The sequence below is a fragment of the Buceros rhinoceros genome, unplaced genomic scaffold (assembly GCF_000710305.1).
Source record: "Buceros rhinoceros silvestris isolate BGI_N320 unplaced genomic scaffold, ASM71030v1 scaffold10468, whole genome shotgun sequence".
NCBI lineage: Eukaryota > Metazoa > Chordata > Aves > Bucerotiformes > Bucerotidae > Buceros > Buceros rhinoceros.
The window spans coordinates 20,266-38,300 of NW_010428647.1; the positions used below are offsets into that span (position 1 = coordinate 20,266).

Here is an 18,035-nt window from a genome sequence, read left to right on the forward strand (position 1 = left end):
TACTACTTTAAACAAATGCAAAGACACATTATCATAGTCCTTTCTATTGTCTGCCATTATGACAGGTAGTGTAGAATTACATTTTATGTGTGTGTATATATACATACACATATATATACACACACATACATAAAATATATACAGATATATATGTGCATATGTGTGTCGAGAGAGACAGACAGTTCCTGGTTTGGAACCTAAGTTGGTGATGAATTGCTTTTTGCTGAATGACATGAATGCTTTTCTTGATGACAATTACACTGGTTTTAACAGCAGACAAGTATTTATTTTAAATTTAACCTGAAATTGTCACTGACATTTGCAAGTTTAAGCTCGGAGTCGTTAATCTATAAAACTTGGAACATACTGTGAATTAATGTGTAAGAAATCAGTAAAGCAGAAATTTAATATGTTTGTATTTGGTAGGACACAGGTCAGTTTAAATTAAAGTGAGGCATCGCTCCAGTCTGTAACTGGAGTCACATACCTGTTTCTATTCTGTTGTGCATAGCAGGCTGGGTTTTTTTAAAGCTTGCTTGAAAGGGAGATGAAAAATTGAGTTCATTGAGTCTGTGAAACGGTTCCCTCCTCTGTGCCTGCTGTGAATAAGGGCCTCCCTGCCTGCAGAGCCCAGTCGTGTCATCCTGAACTGGCAGTGTTTCTCTCCAGTTTGTCATCTCCCGGTGAGATCCTTCCTACCTGTAGCAGAGTTTCGCTCAGGTTGACCTCCTACAACAGGTAGCACTGCAAACAGGGGATGACCCGTGACGGGGACAGGCAGTCAGGGTGACGATGTCTCCTGGAAAGAGCTCATCCTGCAGCGTAGCACCGAGCTTCAGTCACGGTACAGCCGTGTGAGAACTTCCCTTAAGACAGAGAAATGTGCTGTCACCTGTCACCCAAACTGCCACAGTGCTGTCAGGTTGGCTGTAGAAACTGCCGTCACAGGGGTATACACTGCCATTTTAAGGCTGTTCCTCTCAGCTTTGTGCTGTTCTGGGTGTTGCACGGTTGTGTTTGAGGCACTGGTGTGAGACTCATCTGCTCGTTCCTTGTGGCTGAACAACAGCCCCTAACAGGGCTAATTCCTTAGGGAACAGCAAGGGCTGACTGAGAGCTCTAGAAGGTTCATTGAAGTGACTTACTGAGAGGAGGAGCCACAGTGCGTCGCTCTTCAGAAATTCATGCTTATTTTCTGCCTTAAGGATGAGAGTTTTTGTTCCCAAGACCAGAAAGGACTTGGATAGTGTTCTGGTTCCTTTGTTGTTCTGGACCTCGCCCTGCCTCAGTGTTCCTCTCCCTCCCAAGTTTACGCAGTGTTTTTGCAGGATGCTTGCAGTTTGTTGGTGTGTACAAGCAAGGTGTTAGCAGATTTAGTGATTCTTGTGAAAAGCCAGAGAGGATAATTTTTTAGATACCTCTAATAAATGCTGCTGTTTACAGAAGGATTTGGATTCAGGATGCTAATGCATCTCTGATGATGGAGCACATCCGAGAACCAAGAGGCTAAGGAATGAGTTGGAAAGTAGGCCTGGTATAGATGATTAAAAAGTGGGTTAGAAAAGTGTTTATTTCAATAGCAACGAAGTTGCTTCAATATATATTTCATTTACAAGCAAAGAAACGTTACAGGGCTATGTTTGAAATGCAGTACAAATTATTAAATCTGGTCACGTACCAGAAACTCGTAACGTGAAAATACTGAGAAGTTTGCAGCAGTCTGGTTGACTGTATATACAAAACAAACAAAAAAATCATGACATCACTGATATTAACCTTTCTGAATATTTGATATGCAGCATGCACAGTCTCACCTATCAAATTCCACTTTTTCAATCAGAAGAACTGCCAGCGATTTCAGATGCTGTTTGCATGGTCAGTAATGACAAAAAAAAAAAAAAGGAGGGGGGGAGACACGATGAAGATTTTCAGAAGAAAGCTACTGTTTGTTAACCATGTTTCCAATATGGAGGAGCTGTAATGGAGATTATGTAATCCAAAACATTTTTAAAACATCTGATTCTGCATTCATTTGTGTTTATGTTGATGAGACCATGAGCATGATGAGATCACAGCAGTGAGATCTGGCCTGGATGGTGGTTGTGAATAAAAGAGCTTCTAACTCACGGCAATGGAAGTTATGGGAGTCTTCTCATTTTCCGATAACTCTACTAGCAAGTTTGAGAGAGTGGGAGAGGACGAGGGGCTGTTCTTTGAAGTCATTGATTTGCAGGTGTTTTCCTGCCAGGAGATATTTTAGTAGGTGTTAGTAGAGAAGAGACTAGGGCAGTGTGGACCCTCTGCTCTGATTCGGTGTCTTGAGCACATGGTTCAGCCTGTCTGTTTGTCGGAACACCTAAGCGTGTGCTTAAATTTGTGCAGGCAGCTTTGGGATCTAGGACGTTTAGTAAAGCCTTGGTGGTGTCAGTGAAGCAATTCTGTGCACGTAGAGTAAGGTTGACCAAGCTGTGGTTCTCCGGGTGTGTGTGGTTCTAGAGAAATTCAGGAGCTGCCCCATGCTGCCACTGTCTCATGACACACTAGGTTTCTGATAAGGACTTCTAGGACCTCTTGAGTAGAACCAGAGGGCTGCTCATCTGGCTTTGGTATGAGACATCTAGCTCTTCACTGTTAAGAGAAGATGCGGGAAAAGTCCTGCTTCTCTACCACCGTCACACTTGCTCCTGCAGGCCATAGTCTCATGCTGTTGCTGAGGGTTAGCGAGATTGTCCTCTACGTATGAATGTAGCAGGGGCTCATGGAGCACAGAAGAGTAGAAGATTTGCAGCAGGTTAACATTTCGCTCTAGTGCTGGCTGAGAGCAGACCTTGAACCAGCGTTTAAAGCGACAACAATCTGTCCAAACCCTCTGAGGTTAACGAATCATTTCAAACTACACCGGTCTCACCTGGCCACCCCTTCCTCCTCGGAAAGGGCAGCACTCCGTTAAGAATTAACATTTAGCAATGTGACTTCTTTCACAATCAGGCTTTTGCTGTGCCATTTCCATCAATTTTGGCTTCCACATGATTCAGCTGTGCACCAGACAGCTCTTTTGTTACGTGCCAATTAACCCAGCTTGATAAATAGTGATTATGCATAATTTATACAGAGTAATATTCTTCTTGTTCCCTGTAAATAACTCTCTGGCTTAGCTGAGGGTACTGGTCTGTGAATTACTGTCATATGTGAACGTGAAGGTCTAGGGGGCTGTTAGCAAGAAGGACTTTCTGGACCGTAAGGTAGATAGAAATGGTACCAAGAATAAAACTAGATGGGGGAGGGTGCTTTTGGTTTTGTGAGTGGAGTTGGAACTTTGGTTTGGCAGTTCTGTAGTTTGCTCTTGCGGTGTACTGAACAGCGCAGCTCTCACTGAAGTCCATGGGTGCTTCTCCAATGGCATGGGTGGGTACTGGATTGGACCCCAAAGGAGCATCTTCAAGTGATTTCCCTGGCTGCTGAAGCCAGGCTTTCACAGCCGTTCTGTTTCTTCTTCTGCGTTAACTCATCTCAGAGTGATGAGCTGACAGCAGCAGGATGCGAGGAGTGGGTGAGAATTGCATAGCCCCGTGAACCTGGAGTAAACAGCGGGAGGAGATGGGGAAATGTGAAATCCAGGCCACTGGTCCGAGATGTACTCGCAGTGACAGCACTTGCTGAAATACTATTGCAGAGCCTCTAGGAAAGTGTTAGGGACTGTTGCTCTGGGTAAACTGGGCTGTCTGTCAGCCAGCACCATGCTCTGCATACACAGAGCCAACTGGAAACCCTCCAGAGCTGGAGGCTGCTTGCACAGCTGCTCTTTTGGCGATTGCATCCCCTTTCTCCTTGGACAACCTTAATCCTGGCCTTTACCTCGTGGTGAATTTTGCCCAGTTCAGTGACTCCAGGTGTGTTTGCCGTTTTGCTTCTTCTGGTTCATCCGCTGTGGTATATCCCCACAGGCCTATAAATGGCACCACCTCAGCAGACTCAGCTCATCTTCCATCACTCCACCAGAGCCTTGTTTTGATTTATTGCCTTTCACCGCAGTGGCCCACAATGAAGTCGGCTTCTGAAATCACTTAGGGAAGGATCTGCTGAACAAGCATACATTTAATAATATGCTTCTGCCTTTTTACTTCCTCCATACTGGGATGTTCCAGTGAAATAAGAAATCCCTTCAGAGTATTAGAGTGCTGGAGAGAGCTGCTGCTGGTTCACAGCTCTGAGGCACCACAGCATTGCCTTTAGCTGCTGCTCTTCAATTCAGCCCTACCTTCTGCCTAACATCCTCAACTGTGAAATGCTGCTGTTTTCTGATGGATGTGACATTTATTATTTCTTCATTCCAAAAGGTGCTTGCTTTTCTCTTAGCCAGTTGTTTAAAGTACGGTTGAAATATGTGAGATAGATTGTCTCTGAACATGGTAACAATAACTATGTGGATACTCCCTGGTCTACCACATCTTGTCAAATCACCTTAAAAACACTTTTTTGAATGTGCCCTTTGTTCCAAGGCAGAGTGCTTAATGGCTTGTGGAACAATTATTACTTCAAATAAAATTATGGAAACATTCATGACTTTCTATGTTAAACTATTAAATGTTATTATGTATTTATTAGAATATGCATAGTAGAGTATATTGGCTGCCCGTAAGTAAATGGCTGCTAAATTTCCTTGTGTGTTATAACCAAATAACTTTTGAAGGAATTGCGCTTTTTGTATTTTTCCTCTGACTAACATTTTTAGAAAAACTGCTTCAGAATATGAGAGATACGGTTACAACCCAAAGTGATCACGGCACGCTGGCATACCATGCAAGATTAAAATGAAAAGCATTTCAAATGGTGCAGCAGATGGGGAAAAGTTATCTACCTCAAGTGTGCATTACATATTTGTGTGGGTGCACCCTGTTCGTGTTTCTGCAGAGGTGAGACGTGACACAGGAGTTGGAGTCTCAGATGTGAAGAACACAAATGATGATTGTTTACTGAGAAGATATTTAGGCTCTCCTGGGGAAGACTTTACCAGGTCCTGGCTCCTTCACGCAGGTGTGAGACCATTGTCCACTGCTTCAGGGAGAAAGGAGTGTGTGGTTATGTGTATAGGATAGACTAAGCCTTTTCTCGAAGGGCAAAAGCGTAGGAACTGCTTTACATCTACACTACCTAAACTTGAGGGCAGTGCCTGAACAGTTAAGCGTCCGGGATTATGGAGCTGCCCATCAGGAGCAGGGTGTTGACACTGGACATACTGCTGTTGTGGGTAAGGCATTGATTATCCTGGAGAAACTGAGCAGAAACTTCTGAAAGCACAAGAGGGAGACGCCAGTGCCTTTCCATCTCTTGCCAGCAGTGTATTTAACTGAAGCAGCGCGTTATGAAGAGAAGCCTCTTGCTGCTCCTCCTACAAGGATCTCCCTTGGTGTCAGGACCAGCACAGGTAGTAAGCAGAAGAGCAGCTCACAATCCACGGCATTTACATATGAGCTCAGCAACACTGTTACGATGTCTTCTTTCCAAGAGGTTTTTTGTTTTGTACGTGACATCTTCCTTTTCAAACTAAAAGGAATTCTCCCTTGTGAGCAGCTTGTGGGGGTGGTGGGATCAGGATGCAGAGTGGTCTGCTCACAGTAGAAGATCATGGATTGCCAGGATGCATTTAAAAATTGAAAACTTGGTTATAACTTGTGGTGCCTGATCCGATAGCTTGAACTCCATCTTGTAAAGTCACAAGCAAGATATTGTAGTATTCTGATCAGCACATACTTAAGTCCTCAAACACTTAGTATTTTTAAATCGTCCTCCAAAAAAATCAGCTGATTTGTATGGCATATATATATCTCCTCTCAACTTTAATCCATTTTAAGCTTTAAACCCCTATTTTGCTTCCCTCAAACTCCAGTAGATTATACTTCAGGTTGAGCCATGGTAATCTGATTCATAGCCTTTCAAAAGGAATGTTCTCATAGAGCTCCAAATCCATGGTGTTTTAAAAAAGCAGTGTGTAATAGTGATCCCAGTTAAATAAAGTCTTTTATAATTTGCACCTGCTGATAAGAGGCAGACGCTTTTCCTGGAAACTGGGTGGATTGGATCCGGGGTTTCTTCCACCATCAGAAATGTGTTGTGAATACAGAGGTTCCGAATGGCAAGTGAGGGGTTTTTTCATAAAAAATGAACCATACCTTAGAATTTGGTGAGTTTTGCAGAAGAAGATACTCATTTTGTGCTTGAGTTTCATCAAGGTTCTACAGTTTTGTTTTGTTTTTAGGTTTGTGGCCAGTAACCTGAAAATAGTGGTAGCTCAGACTGTACGCGCTGTTAGGCTTGGAAGCAGCTTGGGAACTAAACAGTGAGCGAGTAGGTAATAGCAGCATGAGTAGCATAGCCTGTTCCAAGTGCCTTCTCTGACTAGATGACACCTTTCAGAAAGCTGAGCACAGCTTTCTCAGGGCAATCAAGGTTGTATTCAGCCTGAGTTGCTGTGTGTCTTAGTTTGGTGCTCAAGGATGTCCTTGTTATTGACGTTTTCAATATATTAACTAGTTTTTTAAAATACCAAAGCTTTTATTTGCGTGTACATCAAATTGGCAGTTTGGGGGCAGTCCTAGTTTACCTTTATCTGAGTGAAATTACGCTAATGGCCGAAATACATTGGGCCCGAATGAACTTCAGCTACCCTGCTCTGAGTGCTTTCTGAAGCTATGCCTTTCGTCAGCCTTTCTGTCTAAAAGATATCTGACTGCAGATAATGCACTTCTTTCTCACAAGCAGTCATCACAGGTCTTGACAGGCACCTATTGGCATCGTGGCGTGCACGAGGCTTTGTGCTGCTGGTGTTCCTTCTGGCACCATTAGCAGCCTAAGTGGCCTCTTTTTATTGTTGCAAGCTGGCATTTCTCATACGCTCATAAAATCCACACAAATATTTCAGTGTGAAGAGAAGATCCAGCACGCAGCAAATTAATGTACATTGTTAGGGATTTATTTGGTTGTAGTAGTGTATGTAAGAGCTAAAATGTATAAAGTTTAATCGGTCAAGTCATGTATGTCATAAATAATTGGGCGTACTGAAGGAAACCAAGGTTGTGGTAACGTATTTGTACAGCACCCAGGAGCTGTAATTGTGATCAGAGTTCCAAAGTCATCTGGAAAAGTGGATAAGAAATAAAGACTCATTTAGTAAACCGTAATGGAGTTGTCGTAGGGTGGCTAAAGGCATCTTGAATGAGATCTTGACTAGAGTGTGCTTGGGTATGCTTGGATCTGGATATTTGTTTTGGATCGCCTTCCAGTAAATGGTTTGTAAAATATGAATGGATTAATCCTCATGCCTTTCATTTGCAATTTAATAACATCCCCCATCCCAGGGCCTGAACATACTGTTTTTCTTTTGTTGGCTTTTCTAAAAAGAAATGCCAGCTGAAGGACATGTGTATGGGTGAAGAAGGCATTAGACGGAACGAAGCAAGCTGAGTAGTTCTTTGCAAGAACTAGATAAAACACACTGCAGCTATATCACTGAGCAAGCTGTTGCCATAAATGAAGTAACAAGAGTAAATAATAATTTTGTTTTATGCTCTGCTTTGAGGTTTTGGGTTCTTGTGGGGGTTACTTGTTTGTTTTGGGGGGATTTTTTTTTTTATGTTTGTAAGGCCACAGCTTTGTTAGGTGGGATGAAAAGTGGAGTTATAGCCAATATTTGTATCCGGTTCCAAGTTGTAACTTCTCTGGTTCCCTCCCACCCCCAAGAATATTCGCTATGTTTGTAAGGCCACAGCTTTGTTAGGTGGGATGAAAAGTGGAGTTATAGCCAATATTTGTATCCGGTTCCAAGTTGTAACTTCTGTGGTTCCCTCCCACCCCCAAGAATATTCACTATTAACTATTTCAGAAATGGATGTTTTCAGAATTGCTTCTTTTCTCAGCTGAATTTTAAACAACTTACTGGAATATTTCCTTCCTGACAGAATTCAGTGTCTCAATTTAGATGCAAAAGCTTGTTTTATTGGCCAGAGGTAAATGCAGTTTGCTTCATTTTTAATTTTTAATATGACGAGTTTGTCTTTAAGGATGCTCTCAAGCCTGATTGCCTGGAGCCCCCCGAAAGTAGCTCATTCTGCATTCAGGGGCACTGCTGTGCTGATCGCCCCAGGGCTCAGGGTGGAGAGACTATGCCAATGTTTCATTCCATGTACCAAAACGAAAGGGAAAGCAAGCATTGTTGGTTTCCTAAGGGTCTGTATGCTTTACTGTATGAAATGTCATTAATGATAACTCTTGCATTATTACGGTAAGAAAGTCATAGGATGGAGCCTTAGATAGAAGATAGCAACTGCTCGAGGTACTCTGCATATTACTCCATTATAAAGTAGTGCCATTAGTCTGTTGGCAGAGGCTGGCAGTGAGAATTCTCTGGAATCCAAGACAATTGGCAGAAGAAAGTGGAGGGAATAAAATTATTGCACAGCTGAGGGAAACGTAGGACACAAACCCGAGGAACTGGTATGAGCAACGTGCAATAATGTTGGTTGTGATGGTGCTCCTGCAGCGCCTTTCACCCCAAAGAGCTGCGTGATTACCCATAAAGCAGCCCTTGCAGTGCCCCTCTGACATCGGTTAATTTTGTCAGACCCGCTTTATGAGAAATTGATATGAACAAGGGGGAAATTGTTTGTCCGTACAAACAGTAGTGAAGAAGGAATAGCGTCTGACGGATTGTAGCCTCCAGCCCTGCCTCCAAAACTGCCAGGCTGCTACACCCTGGGTGGAAGGGCGCTGCATGCTGTGCCTGGGGGATCCTGCTGACTTCTCCAAGTCAGTCGTTAATGATACCATCAAGCAGAAGCGGTGTATAAGATCCACGCGTTAACATGTGTATTTTGTTGGCTTTGTACATCTATCTCTTCTTTAAACAAACCAAATCCAAACCTACTTGTAAATGTTCCTAGTAACGCCTCAGTTGTTTATAGTACGAACTGGAGGTTTAAAAAAAAAAAAGGTGTCAGAGAGATTTTCACTTCAGCTTGCAGGCAGTAGACGGTGGAAATGTCAGAGCCTGTACAACCTTGCTGTGTCAGGACTACTCACAGTCACCCAAAGGTAGAAGAACTAAATACCATTAGAAAGCAAAAACTTAATTTTAAAAAGACACAGAACATCTAATAACTTGTGTGAAATGGGGCATCTTTTGAGATTCTGGCCTGGAGCCTTCCTGCAGTCTGAGTGGGAAAAAAAAAAAATCACATCTGGTTAATTTTAGCAAGTTTCTGTGGTGGGGCTGATTTGACTGGAGGGAGGAGGGGCTAGTGAAACAGAAGGCTGAAGTTCATTGCGTTACACTGACATTTAGGATGGCTCAGCTGCTATTCAGTACAGAAACAAAGAGTTTTATTTGTCTGGGCTGGGGGTTTGTTTGCCTTTTTATTATTATCATTGTTAAGCAAATTCTGCTTTCCACTGGGATCGCTCTGAATCCGAGCATTTTCCTTTCTTGGCCAGTCTATCATGACATGGAAGTTCCTTCTCTGGACATGCTTGAAAATTTGCAGGCTTGTGTCATACCCTCCCTTCCTCTCCTGAAAATGGTGGCATGTGACAGCTAACTTACTCTGAGAACAAACCTGGAGTTAAGTCTCCAGTAATAAATACTCGCCTTGCCCCGCATGCCAATATAACGGCTTGTGCTGACGCCCCGTTGGGTAACTGCTCAGGACCTCCATCCCTCGTTTGTGGAGGTTGCAGCACTCTCAGATCAGGTTATAAAGCAACTTGGTGATGTGCTGTCCTTGGAAACAGATGCGCTTCCACAGTATTAATAATTAAGAGCAGTTTCATAAAGGCATGGCTCAGCAAAAAAAACACTTTTTTTTTTTTATCCAAATCACTTCTTTAACAGCCAAAGTATGAGTTTGACCATCTGCATTTTTCAGCTAGGGAAAAACAAACATAAATCAACTGTGATTAATTAAGGAAAAAAACAGAAATTCTTACTTGAGCATGAGGATTGTTGTGATTGTCAATAGAAAGTAGTTTGTGAAAAGAGCTTAAAGCTAAGCTTTAGTCAGCCTTTTTTGAATTTTGTGTATTCAGGGTTTTAAAATAGCCATACAAGACAGAGTTTTGTCCAAAGGACAAAGACCTTGAAGCATTTTCAAACTTGATCACAGTTCCTAGGTGCTGTATCTCTTAAGAACAGGAATCAGTGTCTCTTAAGAACCAGACCAGGTCTCAGCTGGTTCCCAGCACAGTGTAGAGAATTCGTCCATGCTGGAAGCAGCTGCTGTCGGTTACCTTTAGCCCTGCACCTATTCTCTCTACTGGCTCTATGGGATGTGGTAACTAATAGTCCTCACAAGAGCTAAGCTGTGTTCTGCATTATAGTCCTGTGTCCAGATAGCATGGTAGGCTTTCCGAGCCCCCTCGTAACTCTCTTTTTCAGATGCTGTTTCCCTGTAAATCTGAGAGATTTCAGAGAAGTCACAGTTCAAAAATATTCCTGAGCCTTAAACTTGATAGGAAATAACAGGTGAACCCAGGATTGTTTGAAGTACTCTGTGTGGTTTTAGGGTCAGGAGATATTTAAGAATGTGTTTTGTTTGCATTGCAAGAAGGGATGTTTCCTGGAATACTTCCTCTTCTCTGCTTTCTCTGCAGTACAGAATCTACATAAAAAACTAGTAAACTAGGTCATTAATAAATATGTAAAAGCAGCCTGATCTGTGAGATACTGACTCAGTGTATGTGAGGCCAGCAAGCTCTGCTACCCCTACTTCAGTGCCTATTCCCCTGAAATTAAAGGGCTTACACACCACTGAAATGATTTGGAGACTGCCAGACTTTCTAATGTAGTCTTTATTTCTCCCCTTTTTTTCACCTGTAAGTTAATGCCTTTTATTTGTTACTTCAGCAGATAATTTTTATGGTAGCTTTTCTGCTTTATGTCCTGCTGGTATATAGTTTAACAAAATGCCTTTTGAAACAGTGTATATAATTCCTCAGTCATGCCTCTGGGAATAAATTCTTGCTGCATTAAAACCCCTTTTATATCTTTTCTTTACTGTGGTTGGGAACTTCTGCAAACTTTTCTTCCAGAAATCACTGCTTCTCATTCCCTCTCTGTGCCCCATATGCGTCTCCCTTCTGTCTGCTCCTGCTGGTATCCACGACTGGTCATGTCCTGTTACAGTGGCTTAAACAGTTAAAGAAATTCCTTAATAGCATTTCTGTTTCTGGATGTGGATCTCCAGGAAAAAAAAAAATCAAATTTTCACACCTGACTACCTATTTGAAGTGTTATCCATGATGCTGTGTCAATGAGCTGATACATGGCGCTCCTTTTGAAAATTACTTTAACAGGCTTTAGTGGTTTTGAATGGTAGCATTTATGGTAGGAAATGTTTCATGATGGTACTTTCAGCAATAGCGATGCTGTATATTTCTGTCTAGAATTGAGATCTTCTTTACCGGTAATTACTTCCTTCGCTTTTTTGTAAAGTTAAATATGCAGCGATTTGGCAAAAGTGGTTAATGGGGCTAGTTGAAAATTGTTGTTAAATCCAGTTCTTGACAAGTGAAATTGTTAATGTTGAGTGAACGGTTTTCTGGGTAACTTGCTTTCATTACAAGTAGAACTTGCTCATCGCAGTCCAGAAATCTTTTGCCCTAGAAGTGCTGTAGTGTGTTTCAGCTGTACCATTTCATCACGGAGCAGAGCCCCAACATGTCACGTACCGGGCTCCCTCGCTCGCTCTGATGCAGTTTCCCTCCATGGAAAGAACCCAGGGTCGCAAGAAGTTTGCTCTGTTCCTGCAGAGTTGAACAACAAAGAAACTCCTTGCCCTGCAACTCCCATGAAGTTGACCGCATTTATTAATAGAAATACTTCCTTTTTTGTCCAAAATGGTCATCATTCAATCTCTTTAAAGTACGGGAAATGAAGTGTTTCCCTAGATAAGTACGTGTGAATCAAACCACCTTTGACTGCATTTTGTTTATTTTCTGATACTAGATGAGTTCCTCAGGACACCAGAATGTGTCTAAAAAAGTGACTAAAAGCCTCCAGAATAAGGAATGTGAACCTTTGTCCCATGAAGCAACGATATGTGTTCCTCATCTGTGTTGTCATTAATGAACCATACACTTTCCTAATTGCTTCTGAAAGATTTTAACATTCAGTTAAAAAGCCACCATAATTTCTCACTGAAAAAGACCACACTGAGCTTTCATACAGAGATTTCAGAGTTGTGGACTATAAAGGAATAAACCGTCCAGATTTCTTTGAATCAGATCTGAATCAAGGAGGGATACCAGGGAAAACTACGTCTTAACATTGTGATTTTTAGGGAAACCCAGTATCTGTTACGTGGCTGCTAACAGAGCTGCTCAAGGGAGGGAAGGTATTTTACAGACAAACTATGTAATCCCATGTTTGTTTTTCAAGAATACGGAGAGATTAGTGGATGATAACAATACAGCAGGACAAATCGCAATGAAAAATGTGCTCAGGCTAGTTTAATTGTAACAAAATGGGTACAACTCACAGCTACACCGAAACTAGTATAGATTATCATCTCATTAATTCATTCCATCTTCTGCATAATACAGAGTAATTTCAGGGTTGCCTAGAAGGCTTACTTCAAATATACTTTGAAAGCTTGTTTGCATTCATTATACGTCAGATTTTAACACTGCTGTCTGTCTTTGTTAGTCTGTTCACAGTTTTCCAGAGGAGTTTATGCCATCTTTGGATTCTATGACCAGATGTCAATGAACACACTGACGTCGTTTTGTGGAGCCCTTCACACATCGTTCGTCACACCCAGCTTCCCAACAGATGCAGATGTACAGTTTGTCATCCAGATGCGGCCAGCGTTAAAAGGAGCCATCTTGAGTCTCTTGACTTATTATAAATGGGAAAAGTTTGTGTACCTCTATGACACAGAACGGGGTAAGCACCATCATTTTCAGTGATTTTTTTTTTATTTCATAACTCTCTACAAGTATTACCAGAATCTGTAGGTGCATCCCATCCCGGTTTTCTTCTGGATGCAGGTAGCATGTTCTGATGGTCCTAGAAAACAAGTTTATTCTGAAGAAACTAAAACAAATGGATAAATGAAAAGAAGGCATCTTGATACTACCAATCATTTGTAAAGAGATCGTCTGGAGGATAGTGTTAGCAGTGTAAGCATTCAATTTGGAATACGTGGTTTCCATGGAACCGCAGAATCCACACTTGCCAGGGGTTTTGAATTCTTGAAAAATAAAGCAAGTTGTCATTAGGAAGTAGGCTGTTAAGCGAGACCTTCCACTGTGCGTGACACTGCAAATCGCATGCCGCTTTACATAAATGCACGTTTCTGCTGCCACAAGACAGACAGTCCGTGCTAAGATACACTCTGGAGATGTCTAGGCATTGCTAACAGTCTAGGAGTATAATGTATAAGGTGCTTTGGGGCTCTGCTGGAGAAAGGTTGTGTCATATAGATATCCAGAGGTGAATTTAGATAGAAGACAAGAGTGTCCATAAATATATTTTTGCTAAATGAATGTTTTCACATATACGCCAGTTGTTAACTAAGAAGCACCAAAGGTACCAAATCCTGTCAGAAAGAAGCATCAGAAGCTATTTGCCGTGCGTAATGTTGCATATTTCTGTGGAACAGCTGTTGCCACCTGCTCTGAGTGACAGAATTTGGTTGGTTGCAGGTTTCACCTGGGTAGCATTTCTTGCATCACATAGATGTGCTGCTGCCCTCCGCACCAGCTTCATAATTAACATCTCCAAGACCTCCTTCAGATCAAAGGGGTCTGGATAGGGCAAAAGAAGCTTAGATTCCATTCCTGGCTCCCATGACAAAGTTCTGATGCCGTAGGCTACTGAATATTGATCAAGTCTTCAGTGACTGCACCTTTCACACTGAGGGTGAATAGCATAACCCAGCTAAGGACATCCCTGTGTTGAAAGAAAGTAATTTTTAGTCTGATATTAGATTAATGCCAAAAGTTCAGAATTTTCTGAGTGGTTTGGATGTGTTAAATATTTCTAGCGCTGAAAAGCGCTAGCTGTGAGATCAAGTAGGAGATTATGGAGAAGCTGAGAATGCTATTAGTTTTTAAATTTTATAAACCCGCTACCTAAACAGTGGTTTACTCCACTTTTACATGAAAGCTCCTGCAAATATGCCATTTGTCTGAGTCAGGAAGGTTTGATGTGACCAAATGCGATAAACTTACAGTACGTGATGAAGTAAAGTGTCATATGTTACAGAACTGATGAAGCTAATAATGGCTGAGGCTAATAAACTTTGTTTTGGAAAGAGATGCATCAGTCATCCAAGATCATGCCTAATAAAAAATTCGACGTTTGGGAAAATCACCTGGAACAGCGGGAGTTTACTAGAACTTGTCTAGATGAGGTGACTGGCAGACTAACGGAGATAGGAGCAGCAACCGTGAGGAAAGACTTGTGGACTCACACTTACATTTTTCTACAATTCTCACTGTGTACAATCTTCAGGTAGACGAGTTTAATCATGGGCTTCTAATGATGACTAATCCCTTTGGAACAGTTTAGATTGTGACTAGGCTTTGTTTTGCCTCATTCGTACTCAGATTTTAATCCCAGGCTAAAACACAGCTCTTGCTGGCAAAATGAGCCCAGGATTTTGACTTCAGCTCTGTGGCCTTATGCTGCTTGTCTTGACTTCCCAGTCACATCCTACTCACAACGTTACCATTACTAATAACTACCACATCTCATCTATCCTTCCTAGTGAACAGTTGATTATCTTCCGCTGCTGCTGGTTTAGTTAGATTGAAACAAACTTGGTGGAAGTCTTAACCGACTTACAATTGCTGTATTCTTCTAGCATTAAAATTAATTAAGAAGATTCATACAGGAGGGAGAGGCAGGACAATGCGGTACTGAGAAATAGACTCATTGTCTATTGTGTTGGTGGTGACTAGGCTGTTCCTGTTCCTGTGCTGAGATACCTTTGGAAATGAAGACACTAGAGCTGTCACGATTTTTAATAATTCCTATCTTAGGTATTTAACTGCTTTGGGGCACAAACACTGTAGAAAGACGGTGCTAAGCAGTTTACTGTCAGTTCCTGGAATAAACCATCATTTAAATACTGCTTTTCTGTGAAGATTGTTATCTCACCGGTTTGTTCTGAGAATCTGAGAAACAGCAAAACATTAGACTTCTCCTTCTTATGCTGAATGTTAGTTAGGGACTAAATTGTTCTTGCAGGTAGGTCTACAGAGTTCTGCTGAAGCAAAACATTAAACGTGGCATTTACTATTAATAAGTACCACCGCATGCTAGAGACGCCATGCAAAACGGACTAAACCTTCTTGTGGTGTTATACTGCTTGTTGAGCTGTTGCAGTTTAAGCTTAGGAGAATGGAGGATCAGCTTTACAAAACTGCTTTCCTGAAGCAGTGGGGTTTTTGGTTTTGCCATCAAATCATGTAATCACATGGTTTCGCCCTCGGTGACATCAGGCACAGTACTGTGATGTTTGGCTCCTGCAATGAAGACCAAAGACAAATCGCAAAGAATAGAATAAAGTTCAGATCTACAATTACATGGATAGGTGGTGAAGCTTGTAATCCAGAGAGTTAGTGTGTTCGTTTGTATGTTTATGTTTGCAAGTCCATTATTTTCTGCTGCTCTGTGATGACGGGATGCTGCAGATTGTGCTCTCAAATATACACCTACTGCAGGTACAAAATTCAGTTTCTTAAAAACTGCTAAAGCACACAGAAAGAAAAATGTGAGATTTATGAATTCCAGCAGCAAGAATTATGTCTCACCATTGCTTGTTTCAGTTGCTGAACTTATTCTTCTGTGAAGAAAGTGGAATTTAGGAGAAATATCGAATTGCATGTTCTTCTCCTAGTAGCAGCAGGAAAAAACAAATTATATTTTGCAGAGAGTAATGATGCATTAGGAAATGGCTGCTAAGGGAGGAAAGGACATTAAGAGGTGTATAGAAGAGAGAGTCATATGTTCATTCCATGCTACATGCTTTTGGTTCATGTGAAAGGGAAAGGCAGGGTTGATTTCTGTTTGTATTAACTCACATCAGTACGCTGACACTGTTGGTGGCTGTGATGCATGCAAAGTAGCTGATTAATTATATGGTGCTAACTGCCTCAGTAGGCTGCTCTGCAGTAGAACTAAGACTAATTAACATTGTGTCAGGATGAAATGAGATGGGGTTACAGACAGAAAGCTATTAAGAATTTGGGTAACACTTGTCAGAAAAGTCACCTTTTGCATCTCATGCTGAGGATTATGTTTCATCAAAAACCTCAGGTTTGTTTCCAGCCTTCAGGTCGGTTGCTTTACTTTGCTGTAAATCAGGTGTTACTCACTGAAGCCAGTGGACCGGAGAAACGCTAAAGGGAATGTGTGGAGAGGCAACTTGTGGGGTTTTAGTCATCGTACTGTTGTGTGAAAGCGCAAGGCATTTCTCATTTAATTATAAAAAATGGTATGGTAGATTGTAATACCAAAACGTTTGTTTATTTAAATTGCAGTAATGTTTCTTAAGTAATGTTTTGGTTTATTTTTGCGGGAGAAACAGTATTTTGTACAGATTGTTCACTTTCCATCTATCGGCACAACACAGGCATTTTGTCCCAGGTTACTTTGATTTGTCATCCCTACTGTGCACAAAGACAGTGATTTCTGTCGCGCAGATCATTTAAACAAAATCACACCAAGTGATTTCTGTGATGTGCATCAAGTCATCTGCCTCTTCGTTCAGATCACAGGAGTCGGGACAGGACAGCAACATGACCTTTATGTCACTTTTATGTTTGTGTGATGCCTACCCACACAATGGGAGCTCAGTCTAGACAGAGGTGTAGATAGATCACAGTCTTTACAGCATTGTAGACAAATACTTCTCTAAATCTGAAATTCTTCTGTCACTTGGGTTTGATTTAGTCTGTCAGTAGGTATCTAGCAATACTGAAAATCAAGGGGAAGGAAAAGCCTTTGGTAAATATGGTTATTGCATTGTAATATAGAGATATTTTAATTCATTACCACTGGCTAGATGAAGGCTAAGGCACAGAAGAGTGCATTTAAAGCCCTGGGTTATGGTGTTCAAAACAGTTGAAAATACTTGCTTTAAAAGCAATTACATCTTTAATCCTCACTGCCACAGAAACACAAAAATTTGACCTGAACATAACAGATGGAGAAGGATGCACAAGGCCTGAAAATACTGCTTTCAGAAAATATGACCTGTCTTATTCCTCTTAAATATAAAACCTTCTGGTACCCTGTTGCATAAAGAAATGCCAGGAAAGAGCCGGGAAAGAAAAAAATCCAAGAGATACAACTGCAAGCTTCTCGATGTTTATGCATAAGGCATCGAATTGCCTTAAATTGGGTTCGGTACAAGGCAATGAGGTCTGATTCGCTGCTTCTGCTGAAGACAAAGAATAACTCTTCTGTTTAGTTCTGCCTTTACAAAATGAGGTTAGTTATCTATTGCTATCAAAGGACAAGACACTTCTGTACTGCTTTCCCTGGAGAATACGAGATTGGAGCTGATAAAAAAAGTGGTATGTAGAACCAAGCTCATTGTATCTTCCACAAAATTAAATTGAGGGATTTATTTCTTTTTTGGATGAAATAAGAGTTGCACTGAACATTACTGATACGCAGAACATAACTTTTTTTTTTTTTTTGCAAGATATCTGGGGTAAGATTAATTTATGTGGAATCTGAAAAGAATTTGCTTCTAGGGATTTGGGATGTCGGGTTCTAGTGGACTGAGTCTCTGCTGAAAACAGCAATGAAAAATGTAATCCAACACAGAATGACTGACTCCTCTTTATAAGCACCTTCCATGCGCACAGAGGCACAGAAGAGCTCCTCCTTCCACACAGCTCCTTTATTAAACTCTGTGTTGTCTTTCTGTATGCCAGGAACTTTTATCTTCATTTATAAAGATCATTCTTCAGTAAAGGGGAAAAATGAAACTGGTGGTAGCAGCTACACCAGCATTAGCAAACCCTGA

The 18,035-nt window shown here is 41.4% G+C and overlaps 1 protein-coding gene across 1 annotated transcript in view; it reads left to right on the plus strand.

Moving 5' to 3' along the window:
* GRIA3 (glutamate receptor, ionotropic, AMPA 3) overlaps positions 1-18,035 on the plus strand; it is a 148,100-nt gene that overhangs the window by 19,650 nt on the left and 110,415 nt on the right. The window contains exon 2 of the mRNA XM_010142354.1: positions 12,695-12,934. Within this exon, the coding sequence (XP_010140656.1) occupies positions 12,695-12,934 (240 nt within the window). The remainder of the gene's footprint in view (positions 1-12,694; positions 12,935-18,035) is intronic.